The sequence below is a fragment of the Furipterus horrens genome, unplaced genomic scaffold, assembly GCF_987537825.1.
Source record: "Furipterus horrens unplaced genomic scaffold, mFurHor1.1.pri manual_scaffold_5, whole genome shotgun sequence".
In the NCBI taxonomy this organism is placed as follows: Eukaryota; Metazoa; Chordata; class Mammalia; order Chiroptera; family Furipteridae; genus Furipterus; species Furipterus horrens.
In genome coordinates, this window is record NW_028327175.1 from 188,602,627 (window position 1) to 188,627,888 (window position 25,262).

Sequence of the window (25,262 nt, forward strand, 5' to 3'; positions counted from 1 at the left end):
CAGGTAGAAAGTAAACTGCTTTTAAATATAAAAACAATATTTCTTATAAGGAGTTAAGATTTACAGTATTCCCTCACTTATCGCGAGCATTACGTTTTAGACCCTCCCAAGATAGGTGAAAATTTGCGAAGTAGGACCCTTACATTTATTTTAGTGTTTATATATTTTAAGGCTTTATAAACCCTTCCCACATACTTATAAACCATCCCCAGTCCCTTATTAACCTTTCTCACTTATTAACCTTTTCCACACTTTTATAAACACTACTTCTGTTCCTAAATATATTCTATCCTCTTAAACCTACATAACTTTAACAACATACGTATACAGTACTGCAAAATTCCGCGATATAGCAAAAAATCCATGATAAATAATTAAATGTAATATTTTTAAAAATCCCGCGATACAGTAAGGCTGCGATAAGTGAACCGCGATATAGAGAGGGACTACTGTATAAGATTTAAACTTAGATACATGGATTTGGGGCAAACATTGCAAAAATTTGCATTAAGGTTAAGTAAAAATAGCATAATTGTAGTAATAAAGAATAGCTGTTATCTGAGCATAATATGTCATATACAATACACAGTTCTGTACATATATACTTTACATATATTATCTCATTAAATTGTTACAGTAACGCAAGGAAATGGGTACTTCTCATCTCCCCCCCTCCCTGTGCCCCCATTGTACTGAAGAAGGAACTGAAAAACGTAGAGAGATTAGATAATTTACTGAAGATCATGTGGCTAGGAGGTTAGTAGTCAGAGTCAGAATGTGAACCTAGGTTTTGCTGTACTGCCCCCACTAGTCTAAAAAAGTGGGTTCCACTCCCATAGATTATGAGTTAGTGGTCTGGCAGGTCAGGGGATCTGTACCTTTAAAGAATAAGCTGGGTTATTCTATGTATAGCTGCAATCGAAAGCCATTGCATTAGTGGCTTTTTTTTTTTTTTTTTGAGGTGGGGAGGATGTAAGCAGCTTAATTGAGATATAATTTCTATACCATACAAGTCACAAATTTAAAGTATACAATTCAATGGTTTTTAGCATGATGTTCACAGAACTGTACAACCACAAACAATTTTGGAACATTTTCATGGAACACCAGAAAGAAAATCTGTTTTAGCAGTCACCTACTCCTCTTATTTTCTCCCAACCCCTTAGCCCTAGGCAAACACTAATCTGCTTAATCTTTCTATAGATTTTTGTATTCTGGACATTTTGTATAGATGGAGTCGTATAAAATATGATCTTGGTAATTGCCTTCTTTCACTTAGTATAATGTTTTCAAAATTTATCCAGGTTGTAGCATGTATCAATACTTCATTTCCTTTGATTGTTGAATATATTCCAGAGCATGAATATACCACATTTTATTTATCCATTCATCGGTTGTGTTGAACATTTGTGTTGTTTTCACTTTGTAGCTTTTATGAATAAAATTACTATGAACATTTTTGAATATTTTTGTACAAGTTTTTGTTTGGACATTTGTTTTCATTTTTCTTGGGTATGTACCTAGAAGTGGAATTACTGAGTCATATGGTAATTCTGTGTTTAACATTTTGAGGAACTATTGGACTGTTTTCCTAAGTGGCTTCACCATTTTACATTTCCAACAGCAGTGTATGAGGGCTCCAATTTTTCTACATCTTCACCACTCTTGTTTTCTGTCCTTTTTATTATAGCCATTCCATGAGTGAGAAGCGGTATCTCGTTGTTTTGATTAGCAGTTCCTTTATGACAATAGATTTGTTCTAAAATCTTGAAGCTATTTTTTATTATAAAGGGAGACAAAAATAGTTATTTTCTGTAATGCAGATCTTCACTGCTTTTTAAAAGAAAATCCATGAAGTCAGCTCCTTTGAGAATATTTACAAAATAAGACCCAGGCACGAAGGTCAAGTAAAATGGAAATTTGACATTTTTTTAAGTGTTACACACCTTTAATATGATTTGCTGAAACCCATAAGAGAATTTAGAATCCAAAATTATGCGAATTATCATTTTGTTTTGTGAGTATGTCACTTTCAATTATGCCATCCAGTTTGTGGTCAGCAGTGTATTTGAGGAATGAGAGAAATAAGAAGTTTTAGAAATAGAGCAGCTATTTAGTTTAAGTAATATATTTGGAATTTAACCATTCCACAAGGTTGTACTGTGTTGCTGCCTTACAGGAAAATAATATTAAAATCAGAACAGATAACTGTTTCAACAGTAATGGCATTTTTATTAATGCCATGTGATTTGATACCAGTGATAAATTTTCACTTGGGTGAAAATTGGCAGAAAACAGTAAAAGGATACTGAACAGAGAATATATATGTAAGCATATGAAGAGCCAGAGATAATATTTCAGAGTAGCCAAGAAAACTCTACATTTGGTAATGTTCATTTACTTTTCTTCTTTTGTATAGGCTAATGTAATGTAGATAGATGGAAACCTTAGTTATTGCTTTCTTTTATAGAGAGCAATATTTTGTTCTTCCTATCCATACCTCCTTTCACCATTTGTTACCTTGAAAGAGCCTTTTCATGTACACCAAGAGAGTCAAGAAATCATGTTTTCAGAGGGAAAACAGCAAATAAGCATTCCCTATCCCTCAAACTGTCCTTTGAATTTCATGTTAGAGATGTGTTTTTGTAAATTTTTTTTTTTTTTTTTTGGCCTGGATGGATTAGATTCAGGCCCATCAGGTAGTAAGTTTGAATAATTGATCAACTTAGTTCAGAAAATTATGGACAAGGAAGTTTTAAAGAATTTCTGGGAAGAAAATGGTTACTCTTTCAGGTCAGAAATAAACTTCATCTTTGTCTCTTATTAATATTCCTACAATTTATTTTCTTTCATTGAATTATGGTATTTAAGGATTTCTTCTCTTCCTTTTTAAGTTTCCCTGGATTATTTTTTTTGTAAGATAGCGGAGTTAGAGGTAATTTTTAAAAATATATTGTTTCTACATTGTATGTTTAATAAAATGTTACATCATTTATTGCGTATCACAATTTCATGTGAATTGTCAAAATAACCCTTTCTGCTTAGGAGAATGATCAGATATGTTAAAGCTTATGCTTTTTTAGAACCCAGATCATTTTTATGCATTTAAAAAACTCACAGCATTCAGGTACATGAGAAAGTAGAATCAAGAGATTTTTTTTTTTACACATTTCACTCCGTAACATCTATTGAAATAAAAATAAATTTTCTACTATATTGCAGTGTTACATTTTATAAGTCAGGTTAGACATATGCTCAATATATAATAAATATATATAGTCAATATGCAAAAATACAAAGAACAGAATCAGCAGTTTTAAAAAGTTGAAGTATCTCAAATTTTAACTCCCAATTATGTAATTTTCTATGAACTATTTTAGATAATAAACGACATTTTCAATAAATGTGGCTTGAAATGAATTTAATGATGCCCAGTACTATTACCCATTTTGGTTTTCTGTCAGTTAGTGAGAAATGAGTGTTGAACTATTCCAGTATAATAGTTTGTCTTCATGTCATCGGTGCTATTATTTTTTGTTTTATTTTGAAACTTTGCTATTAGTTGTATATATACCTAATTAGGTTTTTATTTTCTTTTTGATGAGGTGACATTTCATTATAAAATGTCTGTCTTAACCTCTGGTAATATTCTTGGGAATATTTCTTTTTCTAAATGCTATTTTATTTGATATTAAAACTGCTATTTCAGCTTCCTTGTTGATTGGCACTTACGTTGTACACCATTTTTCTATTTTTTTTTTTACCTTTCTGTGTTTTTATATGTAATAGTTTCTTGTAGACAGCATGTAATTAAGTGTGGTGTATTTTTATCCTGTCTCGACAGTTTTGGCCTTAATTGAAGGGTTTATGCCATTTACATTTAATACAGTTACTATATTAATAAGATTGGGTTAAAATCTACCATCTGGGTATTTATTTTCTGTTTGTGCCATTTGTTACTTCTTTCTTTTTTCCTTCATGTCTTGTTGACTTTTGGATTTCTTTGTGAATTCCATTTATCTCAACTGTTGGCATATTAGTGTATACATCTTTGTTTTTTTTTTAGTGTCTGCTCTGGTTTTTACAGTATATATCATAACACAGTCTACATTCAAATAATATACAACTTCACATATATCCTAAGAACCTTACAATAAAACATTTCTAATTCTCCATTCTTTGTGCAGTTATTGTTATTCATTTTTACATCATGTATTATAAATCCCGTAATGATATGTGGCCATTGTTTTTGCTTTAAACTGTATCTTTCTTAAGCTTTTTATTTTGGACAAATTTTAGACTTACAGAAAAGTTGCAAAACCAGCACAGAGGGTTCTCACATAACCTTTTACCCAGCTTCCCCTAATAGTAACATCCTATGTAATCATTGTCCAGTGATCAAAACCGAGAAATTAACATTGGTACAGTACTAGTAACTAAACTACAAATTTTATTCCGATTTCACCAATTTTTCCAGTAATGTCATTTTTCTGTTTCAGGATCCATATTACACTTAATAGCAATGTGTCTGTAGTCTCCTCTAACCTCTGACAGTTGGAAACACTAAATGTCTTTCCTTGTCTTTTACAACATAGGTACTTCTGAAGAGCACTCCTTAGTGATATGTAACTATGGTGTTTTCTCATGACTAGTTTGAGGCTGTGCATTAATCTTTTGTTCACTAATTTTAGCTTTCATTAGTGGATCTTCCCTGAAACAGTTACTGCTGTATTTGAATGACCTTTTTATTTCCCTTATTTTTTTGCATTTACAGTATTAATTGAAATTCTTACATAAGGAAGAGCTGTTCTTCTCCCCCATATATTTATTTATTCAGTTACTTAATTACGTAAGTCTGGACTCATTCTATTTTGTGGGTTACAAGTCAATATTATTTTTATCTTTTTTTCCCCCACAAATTGTTCCAGCTTTGGTAATTATGAACTCTTTAAGTTGTTTCCTGTGCCTTTTGACATCATCATTTGTTTCCATTATCTTTTAAAGAGATTAAAAAGTGTGAAAAAGATCTTTAATATTTATGTATTCACCACTTCAAGCACTTTTTATTCTTTGTATAGATAAGAATTTCTATCTGATATTTTCCTTTTGCCCAAAGAACTTCCTTTTATATATATTTTAGTGTAGGTCTCATAATGAATTTTCTAGGCTTTTGTTTGTCTGAAAGCCTTTATTTTGCTTGGATTTCTGAAAGCTATTTTCCTAGTATTGAATTATAGTTTGATAGCTTTTCTTTTTAATATTTTAAAGGTATGTCTCCTATTTTTGTTTATTTTGGCTTGCCTAGTTTCTGACAAGAATTTTTTTTGTTATCTTTGTTTCTGTGTTTGTAAGGGCTTCTTTTCTTGATCAGGGAACATGTGGGTTTGATACCCTAGTCAGTCAGGGGCACCTGTGGGAGGCAACCGGTCGCTGTTTTGCCCTCGCATCAGTGTTTCTCTCTCGCTTTCCCCCCCTTTCCTGTCTCAAAAAAAAAAAAAAAATTCCTTGGGTGAGGATTAAATAAATAAATAAAAAGTGTTAAATTTTATTCTAGTAGGTAACTAAATTACTTTGTTTCACTTTGATCTTGTCAAGTCTTGGATTTAGCTCTGAGGGTGGTTCTATTTGGTTATGACCTTAAACTCAGTGCAAATTCCAGTCTGAGAGTGGTCTTTACTCCTATGCTGTGGTCATTTTGGGACTTCGTTATCGATCCTTCTAACTTGGCAAGACCGAAATTTCAAAATCTTACCCACAATGCATGGCTGCTGTCAAATTTTCTGCTTGACTCTTTAAACCTTCTAGCTGTTGTTTTCCATCTGGGCTCCTTTCAGTTTTTTCTCCTATCCGTATAGTTTTGGAGTCAGTCAAGGATTTGAGGGTTTTGTATGTGCAGGTTTGTATATCCAGCCTTGAATTCTAGCTACTGTCATAACTTCAGACCTTGTCCTCTCGCTCTGAGGCCAATAGGACTCTGGGTTTCTACTTGAGATTTATTTCCCCCAGGCAGATTTGTAACTTCATGAAAAAGCCTTCCAAATATGGATCTCATCCATTGTGAGTGCTGTGCTAGTTATCTACTGTTGTGCAACAGATTACTCTAAACAATAACTCTTAAAACAATACTCCATTTATTATCTTACAGTTTCTTTGGTTCATGCTTCTTTGGACCCAGCTTAACTGGATCTTCTGATTCAGTGTTTCCAACAAGGTTTCCCAGTCAAGGTGGTAGCCAGGGCTGGGATGTCATCTGATGGCTTGTTGCAGAAAGGATCCACATCCAAGCTCATGTGGTGGTTGTCAGGATTCAGATCCTAGCAGGTTGTTGGACTAAAGGCTTCAATTTCTTACCGGCTGTTGGCTGGAGACTGCTCAGTTCTTTGCCATATTGGCCCTCTCCACCGTGGCAGCTTGCTTCTTTAAAGGGTGCAAGCTGGGAATGTAATAGAGTGCGAGCAAGATTGGAAGTCACTATGTTTTGTAACCTAATCACAGATATGGCATCTCATCACCTTTGCTATTTTGCATTCATTAGAAGCAAGTCACTGTTCAGCTTGCTCTCAAAGGAAAGGGTAATTGGATAGTGTGTACAGTTGTATGTAAGAGGCAGGCTCATTGGGGCTGTCTCAGAAATCTGCCCACCACAGTTCTTTTTAGGCAAGAGTTGAATTCTGTCCAGTTTCTACCTGCTTTTGGTCTCTCTGTATGCTTCTTAAAAAATATGTTTTTTAAAAATAATTTATCCAGATTCAGTAATTTATCCAGGCCTCCACGATAACCATTAGGCCTGAAATCCAATACTTGACTCTTTGCAGATACTAACCCCAACTCCCTCTTTAGAACAAAAATGTTTTATCAAGATCGTGTTTTCTTCACAACTATATGTTTTGTTTTATTTTTATTTTTCCTAATTAACCATTAGATATTTTACCTGGATGTCTCACTGGTGTCTCCAGTTCAGTGTGATTAAAATATAACTTCTCACTAAAAACTCTTCTTCCGTTTAGATTCCATTTCTCTCTCAATTGCATCATTTTTTCTGTCAACCCAAGCACAAGATCTTAGAATCAGATAGTTTTTTTTTCTTTTGTTCTAGCTGTAGTCAAGGTGTGGCCTACTCACCAAACAGTGTGGATCACCAATTTTTTGTCACCAGTTTGTGACAAGTTAAGAAGAAAAATTAAAAGTTTGTTTTACAAAATAATTGGTGCAGTATGTGCTTTTGTTTTCTTTATACTTTTATTTTTTATTGTTGATACTGTTGCAGATGTTCCCATTCTCCCTTCACTTTTACCCCCCACCCCCCAGGACAGTTTTGATTGTCATGACCTGGTGGGTAGGTGCTGTTGGCATTTAGTAGATAAAGGTCAGGGATGATGCTTCTGCACAGGATGGCTTCCCACAGCAAAGAATAATCTGGCCCCAGATGTCATAGTACTGAGACTGAGAAGTCCTGCAGTACAGCAGAGTTAGCCATAGTCTTCTTCCTGCTTTATTTATTTACTTGTCTGGACTTTATACACTTTTGGATTTGTCCTTCTTGCTTTAGAGTGGTGGAAATTATTTTAGTGGAAACTAAAACCACTTCAAGTATTTATTGGAAAAGATGGTGGTAAATACAAGAAATGTTTTATTAATTCTGGCATGAAGAGTATTAGAATCTAAACTTTATTTTCCCAGTTGACTTTACTTATTTTTTTCAGTTAACATGGTGCTCTGTACTAAGCACTGTACTAGATATGGTGGAGATAAGCAGGTGCATGCACTTTCAGGATTGTTATGTCCTGGAAAACTCTTCCATTTATCATTATGTAATACATTCTACATCACTGATAATTTTCCCTGAAGTTGACTTTGTCTGAAATTAACATAGCTACACCAGCTTCCCCCCCCAACTAATTAGATAGTATATTAATACAAATTATTCATCAATAAGAACTACAGATAACATGGATAAACCCTGAAAACACTAAACTAAGTTAAAGCCAGTGGCAATGGGCCATATACTTGTATTGCTATTTCTTTTATGAAATGTCCAAACAGGCCTATCTATAGGTAAGTGGTTCCCTAGGGCTGGATGGGAGTGACAGCTAACTAACTACTGCCAACACTCCTCTTTGGGATAATTAAAATGTTCTCAAATTGATTTTAGTGATAGATGCATAGCAGTATACTAAGATCCATTGCACTGTGGTATTTGCAGTGTGTTAAATTTCAATAAAGTGGCTAGAAAAAAGTTGCAGAATTTCCCCATGTTCTAATTCCATCTTATGTAAAAAAAGCAGGAAGACATTTATAAGAGCATGATTATGACAGAGAACAAACAGAATACTCTGTTTTTAATTCTAACCAGAAGAATACTTGTTAGATCACTTGAAATATATTTACTAATAAAGACAACCAATATTCTGCTTTTACTTTTATTAGTATTTACTCCCAGGTCATAAGTTTACTCCAGCTTTCTTTTGATTAATGTTAGTGTTGTATGTCTTTCTCCATCCATTCATTTACTTTTAATCTATCTGTGTGTGTATTTAAAGTGGATTTTTTGAAGACAACATAGAGTTGGGTCTTCTTTTTTATCCACTGTACAGTCTTTCTTTTATTTGGTGAATTTAGATTATTCACATTTTAAGTATGTATTGATTTAGTTGGATTAGTATCAACTTTATTTGTTACTTTTGTATTAGTTGAGGTTGTTCTTTTTTTTTTTTGTCTTTCACAATTTTTTCTGCCTTATCTGGCTTTAGTTGAGCATTTTGTATTATTCCATTCTCTCTCCTTAGCATATCATTTATACTTCTGTTAATTTTTTAAAAATCTGTATGTCTATGTGTGGTTGTCCTGGAGTTTTGCAGTATGTATTTATAGATTATATTAGTCCACTTTTAAATAACACTGTACCATTTTATGTGTCTTATGGGTACCTTATAACAGAAGATTCCTGATTCTTTCATCCTGTCCCTTATAACATTGCTGATGTTTATTTTATTAATCCTTTCTTAATCTATAATCACTGTATTGTTGCTATTAATACTTTGAACAAACTGTTACCTGTTAGATATTTTTGTCCATTTCTTCTCTAATACTTTTCCTTTTTTAAATGTAGATCAAAGTTTCCAACCTGTATCATTTTCATTTCTAAAAACTTCCTTTAATATTTCTGCCAAGAAAGGTCTACTCAATTTTTGTTTGAGAAAAATCTTTATTTTTCCTTTACTTTTAAAGGGTAATTTTATTGGATAAACACTTTTAGGTTGGTGGGTTTTGTTTCCCTCTCAGCACTCAGTTATTTCATTTTATTCTTAATTACTTGCATGGTTTCTGAAGAGAAGTCCAATGTAATTCTTATCCTTGCTTCTCTGTTGGTAAGGTGGTGTTTTCTCCTAGCTGCTTCCAGAATTATCTGTCTTTGGTTTTTCTGCAGTTTGAATGTGATATGCCTAAATGAAACAGGAGGGGATGTTTCTCTTCATCCTGAGAATCTGGGGTGGGGCTCTTGGAGGTAAAGCACAAAGATTCCAAGGCGACATTTGTTATTTTCTGTTTTTTATTTTTTTTATTTTTTATTATAGCCTTCCTAATGAGTGTGAAGTGGTATCTCATTTTGGTTTTGATATACATTTCCTTAATAATTAGTGATGCTGAGCATCTTTTCATGTGTTTATTGACCATTTGCGTATCTTTGGAGAAATGTCTATTCAAGTTTTTTGACCACTCTTAAAATGGTTTCTTTTTGGTTGAATTGTAGGAGTTTATTATATATTCTGCATATTAATCCCTTAGCAGATACATTGGGTTGGCCAAAAAGTTGGTTTAGTTTTTTTGCTGCAGTGCAGTGCTTAGTTGTCTTTAACTTCATTCAAAACAGTTTTGTTAGATTCTGTTGTGACAGCTGTCATATCAGCGTGCATTACAAAAAAAACAAAACCACATCAAAATTGGTGAATTTTTCTGCAGTCATTTTAATATTAAAGATGGAAGGAAATATGCAACACTTTCAGCATATTATGCTTTATTATTTCAAGAAAGGTAAAAACACAGCTGAAATGCAAAAATAGATTTGTGCAGTGTGTGGAGAAGGTGCTGTGACTGATTGAATGTGTGAAAAGTGGTTTGTGGTTTTTTGGAACTATTGACATTCTGGCCAACAAATTCTTTGCTGTAGGGCTGACTTATGTATTGGAAGCTGTTTAGCAGCACCCCTGACCTCCACCCATGAGAAGTCAATAGTTGGAGGTAGCCGACATACTCAGAATACCCAAATCAATGAAGTTATTTGTGAAAATGAAAAATGTGTCTTTTATTTTATGGAAAAATCTGAATAGACTTTTTGGCCAACCCAATATGATTTGCATATACTTCCGCCCATTCTGTGGGTTGCTCTTCACTCTCTTGATAGTGTCATTTGGGGCACATAAGTTTTTAATTTTGATGAAATTCAATTTCTCTATTTTCTCTTTTTCTTGCCTGTGTTTATGTGTGGCTTAATAATGTGTGCCAAACCCTTTTCAGAGTTCTATGTACTTTATTTGTTCATCTTTTCTCAGCTTTTACCTTTAAAAAAAATGTGAATGAACAAATGTATCTGTTATAAATGATAGTGTCTCGAGACAGAACAACATTAAGAATAACCTATATTGTCAATACAGCCCTTTCAACCAGAATGAAAAGGAGAAAATATTTCTTATTTTCTGTCTTTTTGGAGTACTATTAAATTGAGAATCAATTTCAGTTTACATATTTATATAACATCAGACCATATGTCTTATTCAAGAACATATATATATTTTACAGTAGAAAGTGACTCTGAAATTGAATTCAAAGCTGATATTTTGTTGAATTTGGTTAAAAAATTAGTGAGCTCTTGGAATATGCAAATGTAAATGTGGTTGAATTGGTTACTTAAAATATGTATAATATTGATTGGTAATCATTTACAGTCAACATTTTAATTTTATCTCATGTCATTTTCTTTTTTTTGAGGTATAATTGAGAGACAGCATATTTCAGGTGCACAACATAATGATTTAGTATTTGTATGATGCCATTTTCAAATAAGAAGTTCTAGATTTTGTGTTTGACTAACTTTTTCAGAAAGAAAGTATAATTACGATACAGAAAATGAAGTATTTTCTTTCAGTACTTAATATATTCTTTAATAATTCTTATTAAATTTTAATGTTGGTCAATTCACAGGTGAATTATGTAACCTCATTACGCTGGATGTAGCTCACAATCAACTTGAACACCTTCCAAAGGAGATTGGAAACTGCACACAGATAACCAACCTTGACTTGCAGCACAATGAACTGCTAGACCTCCCAGATACTATAGGTATGATATGAGAGGAGAAAAACATTGGAAAATCATTTATAGCTACTTGAACATTAAAAGGCTATTTTTATCCATTTTGATAATAAATATTAAAAGATTAAAATTCATCATTGCCAAAGTAGTAAAATTTTAGAAGAGAGTATTTTAAAATGACTATTTCCATTTCCTGGCAAAGAAAATAATTAGGTTTTGGGAAATGAGCTCAGTTGGATTATAAAGAAGATAGAATTTTAAGTCATATGTATACTACTATAGCTCTATGCTTAAATTGCAGAATGGGTGCATTTTCTATTCTTGTTGATTTCAGAATGTTGCATGCTATTGTATAGGGTGTGGTTCCTTCTTTACTATGGCAGACCACACTGAAAAATAAAACCATTACCATTTAGTTTTTAAAACATTGCCAATATAGTTTAAAATGTGTTTCTCCTAATATTGAGGGACCAGGAGAAGAGATGTACAAAATGTCTTAAGTGCAAAACGTGTTTTGAAGACTTAGCCAAACTGCTAAAAGTTGACTTGCACTTTGGTATGTTCTTTATTTACATAGTCTTATTTATTTTTCTAGATACCCATAAATTTATATGAACAGTAAAGGGAATTTTGAAATATTTGGACACCTTTTTAGTTATTGATGTGCTATAAGGTTACTATAATGCTTTTTCAGAAAAATTACATCTGTACTTAATTTATATAATTTCAGTATGAATATTCATGAAATCTCATTACTAAATCATCTGAGACTATGATATCTTTCTCCAGAAGGATTTTTGTTTCCTTCTATCATTACCCAAGGGACCCTTTAATTCATTTATGTTCCAGGGTGTGAGATTTTCCTGATCCTTCGGGTGATTCAAAGGCAGGCTGCAGATTAATTGCTGGGCTCTTTTACTTCCAGTTCACCCTTAGTACTCTGGTGCAGCCCTGTAGGGTCCCAGTTCATATTGATTACTAGATTTTGACTCTTGGCTGAAACATCCCTAGCCTTTCAGTTGTATCTTCTAGCTGAGGACGCACTTAACAGGATAAAATCATCTTCAGTGTTTTTGCTTGTTTTTGGGCTCCCAGCAGTTTCTGGCCTGGAAATCTGTATTAACTTGTTAGCTCTGATTTTTGTTTTGGAAGTGTTTTTTGCTTTTGTCAATGGAGGGTTTGCTTGAATTACCCACCTAGTCTACCATTACTTGAAACAAAAGCAATTGTTAAGGAATTTTCTCATAAGTTATAATAGACTTAGTCTATATGATGACTATTTATTTACATAAAAGCAATCTGAGTCTTCTTTAGGATATAATAGCTAGTTATAAGAACCTATATCTTCCTGATTCTTGGCCTAGAGCTCTTTAAGTAACACTATTTGTAATGGCAACAAATTCAGTATTCTAATTAACTATTTGTAATTGGATTAAATTTATCTCTGAAAGGCAAGATGGTCTACAACACATAATGAATTATTCTGTTAATATTCATAGTAAATATTTTACTAGATTTCCTATGTAAATAAAAGAATCAGATTTCTGGTTCAAGGGGACAGAACACAATTATTTCTTGTTTTTCTCTCTTTAAAGTCTGTTAAAATGGCCAAGATGAACAAAGAATAGACCCTAGAAGGAAGAGTGTAGAAAAGATACACACTGCATCTATAAAATGTGATCAGGCTGATAGAAAAAGGAAACAAAGAATATACTTCTTAGAATACCTTTGCCAAATGAAATTTAATGGAAAAAACTGTAATTTGAACACATCCAAAGGCCAAAAGAGTAATGTTTAAGAAAAGTAGAAGACATCCCCTACAATCTAGAACAAAAAGGAAAATACAAAATAAGTGAAAAAAGTCATGAGAGACAGGACTAGAAGTTGTAGAGAGATTAAAGATAATACAGTAAAGAAACTAATAAAATAAAATTTTATAGTATTTCCCTGAACTTGACAAAAACCCAAATGATAAGATTAAAATTGCCTACCAAAAGAAATAATGGAAAAAGATACATTGTAGTAGAAGTCTTAAAAATTGAATTTAATTGTTTTAAATGAACAAGATATTCATATGTAATGTTATAAAACTTCTGCCTTGTTTTAGTTTCAGGGTAATGCTAGCTACATATAATAAACTGGGAAGTATTTCCTTCTCTTCAAGGTTTGGAACAGTTTGTTTAAAATGGGCATTATTTCTTCCTTAATATTTGGTAAAATTCATCAGTGAAGCCACCTGGGTCAAGATTTTTCTTTTTAGAAATGTTTTTTTAAAATAATTTTAATTCCTTTTGGGCAAACTTGATTATTTATATTTTTACATGTAGTAAATAAATATTATGTACCAATACTATGTTAATTTCATTTAACTTGTCACATTTGTTATTTTTTAAATTTATTTTCGTAGCTTTGATTTCTTTTTTATTTTTTAAAGATTTTATTTACTTATTTTTAGAGCGAGGGGAAGGGAGAGAGAAAGGGAGGGAAAGAAACATCAATGTGTGGTTGCCTCTTATGTGACCCCATCCAGGGACCTGGCCTGTCAACCCAGGCATGTGTCCTGACTGGGAATCGAACCAGCAACTCTTTGGTTCCCAGGCTGGCGCTCAGTCTACTGAGCCACACCATCCAGGGCTTAATTTCTTTTTTGCTATTGTTGTTCTACTTCAGCTGTCCCAATCCGCTCCCCCCCACCCCCGGCTCTCCCCGGCCCCCCGCCATTGCTCTCCATGGCTCTGCCCCCCCCCCCCCCAGTCAATCCCCACCCTGTTTTCCACATCCATGGGTCTTTTATATTAGTTCCTTGACTAGATTCTTCCCCTTCTTTCTCCCCTTCCTCCCCCTCCCCTCTGGTCACTGTTAGTCTGTTCCTTGTTTCCATGCCTCTGGTTCTGTAGTATTCCCTCACTTATTGCGGGTATTACATTCTAGACCCCCCTGCGATAGGTGAAAATCCATGAAGTAGGAACCTTACATTTATTTTAGTATTTATATATATTTTAAGGCTTTATAAACCCTTCCCACACACTTAGAAACCGTTACCAGTCCCTTATTAACCTTTTCCACACTTTTATAAACACTACTTGTGTTCTTAAACATATTCTACACTCAAACTTACGTAGCTTTTAACAACATACATATATAGTAGTGCAAAACCCCACAATATAGAGAAAAATCCACGATAAATAATTAAATATAATTTTTTAAAAATCCCGCGATACAGTGAGGCCGTGATAAGTGAACCATGATATAGAGCGCGACTACTGTATTTTGCTCCTTTGTTTGTTTTGTCCATTAGAGTGCTGTTATAGGTGAGATCATATTGTACTTGTCTTTCTCTGCCTGGCTTATCTCACTTACCATAATACTCTCCATTTCCATCCATGCTGTTGTGAACGGTAGAATTCCTTCTTTCTTTCTGCTGTGTAGTATTCCATTGTGTAAATGTACCAGTTTTTTGGTCCACTCATCTACTGATGGGCACGTAGGCTGTTTCCAGCACTTAGCTATTATAAATAGCACTGCTATGAACATAGGGGTGCATAGGTTCTTTCGAATTGATGTTTCAGGATTTTTTGGGTATAGTCCCAGCAGTAGAATTGCTGGATCAAAAGGTTTCCACAGTGGCTGCACCAGTCTGCATTCCTACGAACAGTGCACTAGGGTTCCCTTTTCTCCACATCTTCCCCAGCACTTGTTTGTTGATTTGTTAATGATGGCCATTCTGACTAATGTGAGGTGGTATTTCATTGTGGTTTTAATTTGCATCTTAATTTGCATCTCTGATAGCTAGTGATGTTGAGCATCCTTTCATATGCCTATGGACCCTCTGTATGTCCTCCTTGGAGAAGGGTCTGTTCTTGTCCTTTGCCCATTTTTTAATTGGATTGTATGTCTTCCTGGTGTTGAGTCGTATAAGTTCTTTATATATTTTGGAGATCAGACCCTTGTCCGAAGTATCATTTCAAATATGTTTTCCCATATGGTTGGTTCCCTTTTCACCTTGCTGATGTTTTCTTTAGCTGAGCAGAAACTTTTTTAGTTTGGTGTAGTCCTATTTATTCTTTCCTTTATTTCCCTTGCCTTAGGAGATATATTGGCAAAAAAAATTGCCATGAGGGATATCTGAAATTTTTCTACCTATGTTTTCCTTTAGGACTTCTATGGTGTCATGGCTTACATTTAAGTCTTTTATCCATCTTGAGTCAATTCTGGTGTATGGTGTGAGTTGGTGGTCTAATTTCATTTTTTACCATGTATCTGTCCAGATCTCCCAATACCATTTGTTGAAGAGGCTGTTTTTACTCCAGTTTATATTTCTGCCCTCTTTGTTAAATATTAATTGACCATAGAGACCTCAGTTTATTTCTGGGCTCTCTTTTCTGCTTCATTAATCTATATGTCTGTTTTTATGTCAGTACCAGACTGTTTTGATTACAGTGGCCTTGTAATATAGTTTGATACCAGGTATTGTGATTTCTCCTATTTTGTTCTTTCTCAATATTGCTGAGGTTATTAGAGGTAATTTTTGGTTCAATACACATTTTTGAAATATTTGTTCTAGATCTGTGAATATGTCATTGATATTTTAATAGGGATTGAGTTGAATCTATAAATTGCTTTGGGTAGTATGGATATTTTAATAATGTTAATTCTTCCAATCCATGAACACAGTATGTGCTTCCACTTGCTTGTATCTTCCTTAATTTCTTTCTTCAGTGTTCTGTAGATTTCCGAGTATAGGTCTTTTACCTCATTGGTTAAGTTTATTCCTAGGTACTTTTATGTTTCTTGTTGCTATAGTAAATGGAATTTTTTTCCTAGTTTCTATTTCTGCTATTTCATTGTGGGTGTGCAAAAATACATTCTATTTCTGATTATTGACTTTGTATCCTGTTATTTCGTCAGATTCACTTATTAGGTCAAGTAGTTTTTTGGGTTTTCTGTGTACAGTGTCATTTGCAAATAATGACAGTTTTACTTCTTCTTTTCCAATTTGAATGCCTTTTATTTCTTTTTCTTGTCTGATCACTGTGGCTAGAACTTCTAAAACAATGTTGAATAGAAGTGGAGAAAGTAGACACCCTTGTCTTGTTCCTGATTTTAGGGGGAAAGCTTTTAGTTTTTGCCCATTGAGTATGTTGTTGGCTGTAGATTTCTTGTGTATGCCTTTATTATGTTGAGATATATTCCCTCTATTTGTTGAGTGTTTTTAATCATGAATGGGCACTATACTTTATCAAATGCTTTTTCAGCATCTATTGATATGCTCATGTGATTTTTGTCTTTTGTTTATATGGTGTATGACGTTTTATTACTTTGCTAATATACTTTCCTTGCATACCAGGGATGAATCCCACTTGATCATGGTGTATGATGTTTGAAATGTATTGCTGGATCCGGTTTGCCATATTTTGTTGAGGATTTTAGCATTTATGTTCATCAGCGATATTGGCCTGTAGTTTTCTTTCTTTGTGTGTCTTTTGATTCATTTTACCCTTTACTGGATTTTGGAATTAGGATAATATTGGCTTATAGAAAGTTTGGGAGTCTTCCCTCTTCTTGGATTTTTTTGGAATAGTTTGAGAACGATAGGAGTTAGTTCTTCTCTAAATGTTTGGTAAAATTCGCCTGTGAAGCCGTCTGGTCCAGGGTGCTTTTGTTTGCTGGGAGGTTTTTTTAAAATTACTGCTTCAGTTTCGCTAGCTGTTAAAAGTCTAGTCAGGCTTTCTGCTTCTTGATTGAGTTTTGGAAGATTAGATGTTTCCAGAAATTTGTCCATTGCACCCAGATTGTCAAATTTCTTGGCATATAGTGGTTCATAGTAATTTTTTACAATCCTTTATACTTCTGTGGTGTTGGTTGTAACTTCTCTTTTGTTTCTGATTTTATTTCTTTGGATCCTCTCTCTTTTTCTTGATGAGTCTGGTTAAAGGCTTGTCGAATTTGTTTATCTTTTCAGAGAACCAGCTCCTGGACTCATTGACGCTTTGAATTGTTCTTTTAGTCTCTATGTCATTTAATTCTGCTCTGATCTTGATTACTTCTTTCCTTCTATTCACTCTGGACTTTGTTTCTTCTTGTTCATCTAGCTCTTGTAGTTGTAGAGTTAGGATGTTTATTTGAAATTTTTCTTTTTTAGGTAGGCCTATATTGCTATGACCTTCCCTCTCAGTACTGCCTTTGCTGTGCCCCATAGGTTTTGGGCTGTTGTGTGTTCATTTTCATTTGTTCCCAGAAACATTTTGATTTCTTCCTTGATGTCATTGTTAACCCATTCATTATTTAATAGCATGCTATTCAGTTTCCATGAATTTGAATCTTTGAGTTTTTTCCTTGAGGTTGATATCTAGTTTCAATCTGTTGTGCTCTGAGAATATGCTTGATATAATTCGAATTTTCTTGAATTTGCTGAGGCTTGTTTTGTGTCCTACCATGTTGTCTATCTTTGAAAATGTTCCATGTGCATTTTAAAAGAATGCATATTTTGCTGCTTTGGGGTGAAAGGATCTGTATATATTAATTAAGTCCATTTGATCTAGAGTTTTGTTCAATGCCACAATATCCTTATTGATTCTTTGCTTGGAAGATCTGTCCATTGTTGACAATAGGGTGATAAAGTCCCCTACTATGAGTATGTAGCTGTTGATATCCTTTTTGGAGTCCTCCAAGATTTTCATTATATATTTGGGTGCTCCTATATTGGGTGCATATATGTTTACAAGCATTATATCTTCTTGATGGATTGTTCCCTTAAGTATTATGAAATGTTCTTTGTCTCTTTTTATGGCCTTTTCTGTGAAATCTATTTTGTCTGATATAAGTATTACTACCCAGCTTTTTTAATGTCCATTTCCTTGGAATATTTTTTTCCATCCCTTCACTTTCAGTCTGTGTAATCTTTTGTTCTGAGGTAGGTCTCTTGTAGACAGCATATATGTGGGATATGTTTTCTTATCCATTCAGCTACCCTATATCTTTTGATTGGAACATTTAATCCATTTACATTTAAGGTTATTATTGATAGGCATTTATTTATTGCTATTTTTTCTCTTTGTACCTGTGTTCCGCTCTCTCTCTTTCTTTCCCTTTCTTTCTCTTTCTTTCTTCATCATCTTAAACCAGTCCCTTTAGCATCTCTTGCAATGCTGGTTTGGTGGTGATGTGTTCTTTTAGCTTTCTTTTGTCTGGGAAACTCCATATTTTGCCTTCTGTTTTGAATGAGAACCTTGCTGAGTAGAGTACTCTTGGTTGCAGGCCTTTGCTTTTCATTGCTTGGAATATTTTTTGCCATTTCCTTCTGGCTTGTACATTTCTGTAGAGAAATTAGCTGATAGCCTTATTGGAGCTCCCTGTATGTTACCAGGTGTTTCTCTCTTGGTGCTTTTAAGATTCTCTCTTTGTCTTTGTATTTTGCCATTTTAATTATGATGTGTCTTGGAATGGGCCTCTTTGGGTTCATGTTCATTGGGACCCTGTGTACCCCCTGGACTTGCATGACTTTTCTCTCTTCATCAAGTTAGGGAAGTTTTCTGTCAATATTTTTTCAAACAGGTTTACTATCCCTTCCTCCTCTTATTCTTCTTCTGGTATCCCTATGTATATGGATATTATGTTTCATGTTGTCCTGCAGCTATCTTAAACCCTCTTCATTCTTTTTCAGTCTTTTTTCTTTTTAATGCTCTGTCTGGGAATTTTTTTCTATCTTATCCTCCAGCTCACTGACTCGATCCTCTGCTTCATCTAGCCTGCTTTTTATTTCTTCTACTGTGTTCTCCAAATCAGAAATTGTATTCTTCGTTTCCTCCTGGCTCTTACTGATAGTTTCTATGTCCTTTTTCATGTATAGTTCACAGTGAGTTCCTTGTAGCTTTCCTGGAGTTCTTTGTAGTTCTCACTGAGCTCATTGAGCTTCCTTATAACCATTATTTTGAACTCAATGTCTGATAGTTTGCTTGCCTCTATTTCATTTAGCACTCTTTCTCTGGCTTCCTCCTTCCCTTTCAGTTGGGGGTTGTTTTAATAGGTATAAACTGTTTATAGTAATCCACTATTTTAATATCTATGGAGTCTATAGTAATGCCTCTCCTCTCATTTCTGATATCAATAACTTATATAGTCTTCCCCCCAATCAATTAGAGGTATATCAGTTTGATCAGTTTTGTCAATGTATTGATTGTCTCAAAGTGTTACTGATTTTTCTCTCTTGTTTCTCTGATTTTTATTTCATTGATTTCCACTTTCATCTTTATTATTTCCTTTTATTGGCTTGCTTTAAATTTTATTTGTTCTTTTTCTAGTTTCTTATGGGGGACGCTTGAGGTCATTGATTTAAGACCCTTCTTCTCATATAGGCATTTAGTGCTATAAACTTCCCTCTATGTGCTACTTTAGCAACATTCCCACAAATTGTGATATGTTTGGTTTTCCTTTTCATTTTGTTCAAAATACTTTCTGATTTACCTTTCTGTTTCTTCTGTGATCTGTGGTTTATTTAGAAATGTGTTATTACCCTGACTGGGTGGCTTAGTTGGTTAGAGCATTGTCCCATTTGCCAAGGTTGTGGGTTTGATACTTGGTCAGGGCACATACAAGAATCAACCAATGAATGCATAAATAAGTGTAACAGCAAATTGATGTTTCTTTTTTTAAAGACAGCACAAACATACAAACAAACAAACAAGTATGTTATTTAGTTCCCAATATCTCACAGTTTTCCAAAGGGTCTTTCTGTTACTGATCTCTGATTTAGTTTCATTGTTGTTGAGGATCTACTTTGTGACTTGAATCATTTAAATTTTTTGAGTCTTAGTTTATGGCTTAGTATATTATTTATCTTGATCAGTATTCCATGTGCAACTGAACGTGTATTCTATAACACTTCTGTTGAGTAGAATGACATAGGTGAGGCAATTGGGAATTTATTTTTTTACCTGTCTTTTTTGTCTCTTTTTCTCCTGATTTTTTTAGTTACATTGTCAGGACATTTCTTGTTTTGCTTATTAATCTCTGCTTTTGTTTTAGTCTTAATGTTCATCAACAGTTCTGTGGCTGTAGTTGCCTCAGTCATCTCTTCATTGAATAAAGTCAATCGTGTAGTAGTTTTTTCAGAAATGGTTCATGAAAAGTAGTTTCCTAGTTCTTAAATGTTTGTAAACTTTATACTTGAAGAACAGTTTTGATATAAAAATCTTTGGGTCTAATTTCTTTCCCTTGAGCATTTTAGTAGAACTAAGTGGTAGTTCTGTCTTTTGTAATTTAATGTACAAGAGTATGAGGCCAGTCCATTTTTCCCCATTATGAGTGACTAAATCTTTTGTCCTGCTACCCAAAGGATTATTTCTTTATTTCTGAAGTTCAAGAACTCTAATGTATTTCTCAGTGTTGATCTTTCATGTTCCATTTGCCTGAGATACTCTGAGCCAATTCAACATACAGGTTTAATTTTTATTTCAATATAGTTTTCTTGAATTGCATATTGACATATTTAGTTTGTGTTGTATGTTCTTACATTGAAATATATGTAAATTTGCTTATTTTGAATAACCAACTAATTGGAACAGTAAAGGAGAAAAGTATCATATGCAGTTTTATCATGATCATTTTTCAGTGGGATGTCATATAAAAGCACATTATAAAAGCAACTTATTTTATAAAATCAAAGTCTTCCCCAGTCTTAGAATAATAAAGATTGTTTACTGCAGATCAGACAGGGGAACTGAAATTAAAGATGCTTGAAATATTGTAGTTCTCTTATCCCTCATTGATGCTTAGTTGCTGTATATTTCTTAGGATATTATAGATGCTAGATACTTTGTTGTTCTCTGAGAGTATTAGGCAAGTTCTAACATAAGGGGTTTGTACTTTTTGATTGCTCTGCTTATAACTCTTTTCTTCTATATATCCACATAATTTCCTTTACTCTTTCAACAGACCAAATGGATATAGGGCATGATCATCAATCAGCTCTTCTCTTACTCTCAAATAGTCTAACAATATTTTGTTACTTAATATTTAATGAAGGTTTTTGTATTCCTATCTTCTTAAATATCAATCAAAGGAGGATACAATTAAAGTATTAAAATGAATAGTCCTAGACTTCCAGCCAAGATGGGGGCCTAGACTGACACCCTCCATCTCCCTCCACAACTAAGAAGGGCTACAACTACCGCAAAACCAGAAATAACCAGAAGTTCCAGAAAATAAAGCTACATGGAAGTCCAATGTATGAAGTTATAAACAAGTGGTGCTCGTCCAGACGGGTACTTTGTTTGTATGGCAGAAGGTTGAGATTTGGTGAGAAATCTGAACATTCGGGCTTTGGTCTATTACAGATCTCAACAGTCTTAATCAACCTTTGAGATTCTTTCTCTTGTTTATTGGAGAAGCACAATTCACCTAAAGCAATGGCAAACTAATTAGAATATAGTTTTCCTGATACTTTTCTGTTTTTTTCTTGGTCTGATTCTTGAAAAATATAACTTATAATGAAAAACAAAAAAACCCAACACCTGTCCTGGTGCGTTGGGGCTAATCCTGCTGCAGCTGCCCTACTCTCTTCCCTGAGCTAAAGAAATTAGCCCTAAACTCACATTCGAAAATCAAGTCTTCTAAGTACCACCTTATAATTGCTTTTCCAAAGTTCACTTTATTTTCTTACCTTATCTTTGTTTTTTTTTTTTTAAATGTAGACTGTGATGTTTTGCCTCTTCTTTATTTAACATGAACACTCAGAGTCGTTGTCTTTCCTTGGCGGTGATCACTGCCATTTACTTCCAGGCTGAGCAGTGCCAGGGTTGCTGACAGCTCATAGAATGAATGGGGATTGGGCCACTAGATACAGTTAAGTGAGAGAGTACTTATAAACATATTTATAGTTTCTCTGATTTAACTGTTAGTCTTCCTCGTTGAAGAATAAAAAGTGTATTCTCTTTCATGTAAATATTTTCTAATTCACGAATCAGTTATGAACTAAAGAAAATAATAAGCTTCATTACACCAGTCTTTTGGTTTCAAACTATGAACCTGATCATCTTAAAGCCTTCTGAGATCTCTGAGGTACGGTGGGTAGCAAGAGTTGTGTCTGAAGTAGGAAAAGAGATTTTACTTTCTATTTATCCTCAAAATGAGATAAAGAGAGAAATATGCAACAAGATTTTGCCTTCAAGGCTGGGTCACAGGACAATTCACAGAGGTCTTTTTGCTGCACTGGGTTCTGAAGAAATGTTACAGCAATTACGGTTTTTCCAACAAGTCGAGTTTTAGTAGTTAGGTTTTAGGTAATTACAGTGCAGCATATATGTAGCAACTTTGCTAGTTTTCCTTTTAATAGTGATATTATTTTGGGTTTTTGGCATTTATGAATTTTCGTATTACTTGCTTTTCAGTGTGCTTTCAGTTTTTCAGTTTAATTTTGAAAAAAATTATACCTTTGATACTACTTCATTTTTAGAATTGTGTGTCTTTTCTACTCATTTTTTGCTACTTTGTTAAAATAAGTTTAAGGCTAATTAAGTTAGTCTTACATGAAAGTTAAAGATGCTGATTATATTTGCTGAAATTATAAGCACCTTATTTTAATTCATAGTTATTTAATGTTGCCATATTTTAAAAATCTGACAGCATAAGAAAGCAAGCTGTCAAAGTGGAGCATAGAACAATTTACAGTCAAAGTTAAGCACTTGAAAGTTAGATGCCAGTGATTGGCGGTGATGAGCCTACATTCATACACAGAATCTCAGTGACATTGATTTTACTTAGTTGCAATGGCTCAACATTAAAGCAAGCTATGGCTTGATTTCTAGGTTGCAGTTTAGCTTGTGGTTAAAGTTGCTCATTGAAAGAGGTTAGAGGGTGAAACCACTGCAGGGGATGAATCACAGTAAATGCCAGACTTCTGATGTCAAGGGTTTTTTTGTTTTTTTGTTTTTTTTTTTTTCTGGCATAAGAGAATTTTGATGTTTCATCCTTAATTTTTGTCACCTCTTTTATTTTTCTGAGAGTAATGGATGTTGGCATGATGGGGATGACTGTTTGATCATGCCATGCTCTCAGGAAAGTGATAAAGCCTTTGCAAATGTGAATTTCTTCACCAGAGTAGCATGTTCTCATACATTACATTTTTAAAAGTTCAGCCTCTTCTACCACCCTCACAGGGAAAAAGAAAAAGTTTAGGAAAGTTGGAGGTACCATTTTTATTTAACCGTGAATTTTGGTTAGATAATGTTATATGGCATTATTTTCATTTTGTAATTTTTAAATTCTAGAAGTCTATTCTGATTTTAAAAGTGAGAAAATTGAGTTATTTTGATTTTGGGAGAGAAATTCCAGGAATCTGCTTCTTTATGGGCATTTAGAATTTGGTTACCACTAATCTTTGTTAACCTGAGAAAGCTTTTAGGTTTCAGTGGAAATAAAAAATGCTTAAAATAAGGTATTTGTGTACTACTTTATTGTAAACTGATTGAATGAGGCATGCCAGTTGATGGAACAAAATTGTGGGGACTTTTACTATGAATAAGCCCTTTCCTCTTCTGGCAGATTTAAAGACCCCTTAATGAATGCTTCAGCCATTTTATTAGAGTGGAACAGCTTTCTTCCATAGGGAAAGCAGTGGTATGAAGGAGAGAAAGGATTGGTCTTTATTTACTTCCAGGTTTTTGGTTTGTTTTTTTAAGGTTAACTGCCTCTTTTATCTTCAACTTCATACAGTAAATTAAAATTTGTTCAAAAGGTTTTGAAATTCTTTATAGTCAGGCATTATCACTGCTAGTAGATAAATTTCCACCATTACGAGCTTTACTGTAGCTAAAGTGGCCATGGGCACTGAATAGGCAAGGGATAAAATATTACTATCTTTCTTCCTTCCCCATTTTGAAAGTATGTGAGTAAATGGGCACTGTCCTTCACTTTTGGTGGGAATGAAACTGATATAGCCTTGTGATATTATCTGTCAAGACTGAAAATATCCATATTTTCTTTGATAGAAATATTTTCACATGTATACAAAGGTACCTTTATAAGGTTGTTCATTATAGAATTTCTTTTTAAAAATTAGAATCAAATTGAGAAATGATTAAAGAGATAATAGCACAAATATATTGTAGAATATAAAGGTTCAATAAAATGAGGTTTATTTGTATTTACTATGACCTGTTATAGGGGGGAGGGGACATATAGAATGATCTCATTTATATAAAAACAAGTACACAAAGAAACAAACAAATCCCTGTATTTATATGTGTGTAAGTAAATGCTTAGAGAAATATCTCAGTGGGTGGATATTAGATTACAAACCATGGTTATCTGGGGGAAGAGAGTAATATGCATTCATGTATTTTGTAATTTAAAAATCATTTGTTGGGGCAGAGAAAGGCAGAGTTGGAATTGTTAATCTTTTGTTTCTGGAAATGGGCTGCTTAGAAGTTGGGTATTCCAGAAAATATTACTGCAATATTTGTAGAATTAATTTATAATTAGATAGATCAGACAAATCTGATATATATTTTAAAATCAAGTTTAGTAAAGTATGTTTTGTAGACAAACCATTTTATAAAATGAAAGTGTGTAAAAAATAGAATTTTATGAGCCTTTCGTATAATTTTAAGTTTTTGTATCTTGTTCCTAATGGAAAGGAGGAAAAACAGTGAAATGTTTTAGCTTCTGTAATTATTAAGAAATTAGGAATAAATGCCTGCTGGCATGCATAGCACTAAAATTCAATGGGGAGATAGAAAATCAGTCTATTGGGGGAGGTAACTAATCTATGCAACAACTAACTGCGTAAGACCAAATGTAATTTAACACTTAACTTATGGTGAAAATAATGTGGTGCCAGACGTCATACTTATAGGGAGATCAAGAATATCTTGTTAGAAGGGCCAGGAAAACCTTCATGGACAAATATACTGAACTTAGTATGTAAGAAAAATGAATTCCAGAAGCACAACAGT

The 25,262-nt window shown here is 33.6% G+C and overlaps 1 protein-coding gene across 1 annotated transcript in view; it reads left to right on the forward strand.

Annotated features, from left to right (window-relative positions):
• SHOC2 (SHOC2 leucine rich repeat scaffold protein) overlaps positions 1-25,262 on the forward strand; it is a 75,126-nt gene that overhangs the window by 25,438 nt on the left and 24,426 nt on the right. Inside the window, exon 3 of the mRNA XM_090278582.1 lies at positions 11,200-11,337. Coding sequence (XP_090134708.1) covers positions 11,200-11,337 — 138 coding nt within the window. The remainder of the gene's footprint in view (positions 1-11,199; positions 11,338-25,262) is intronic.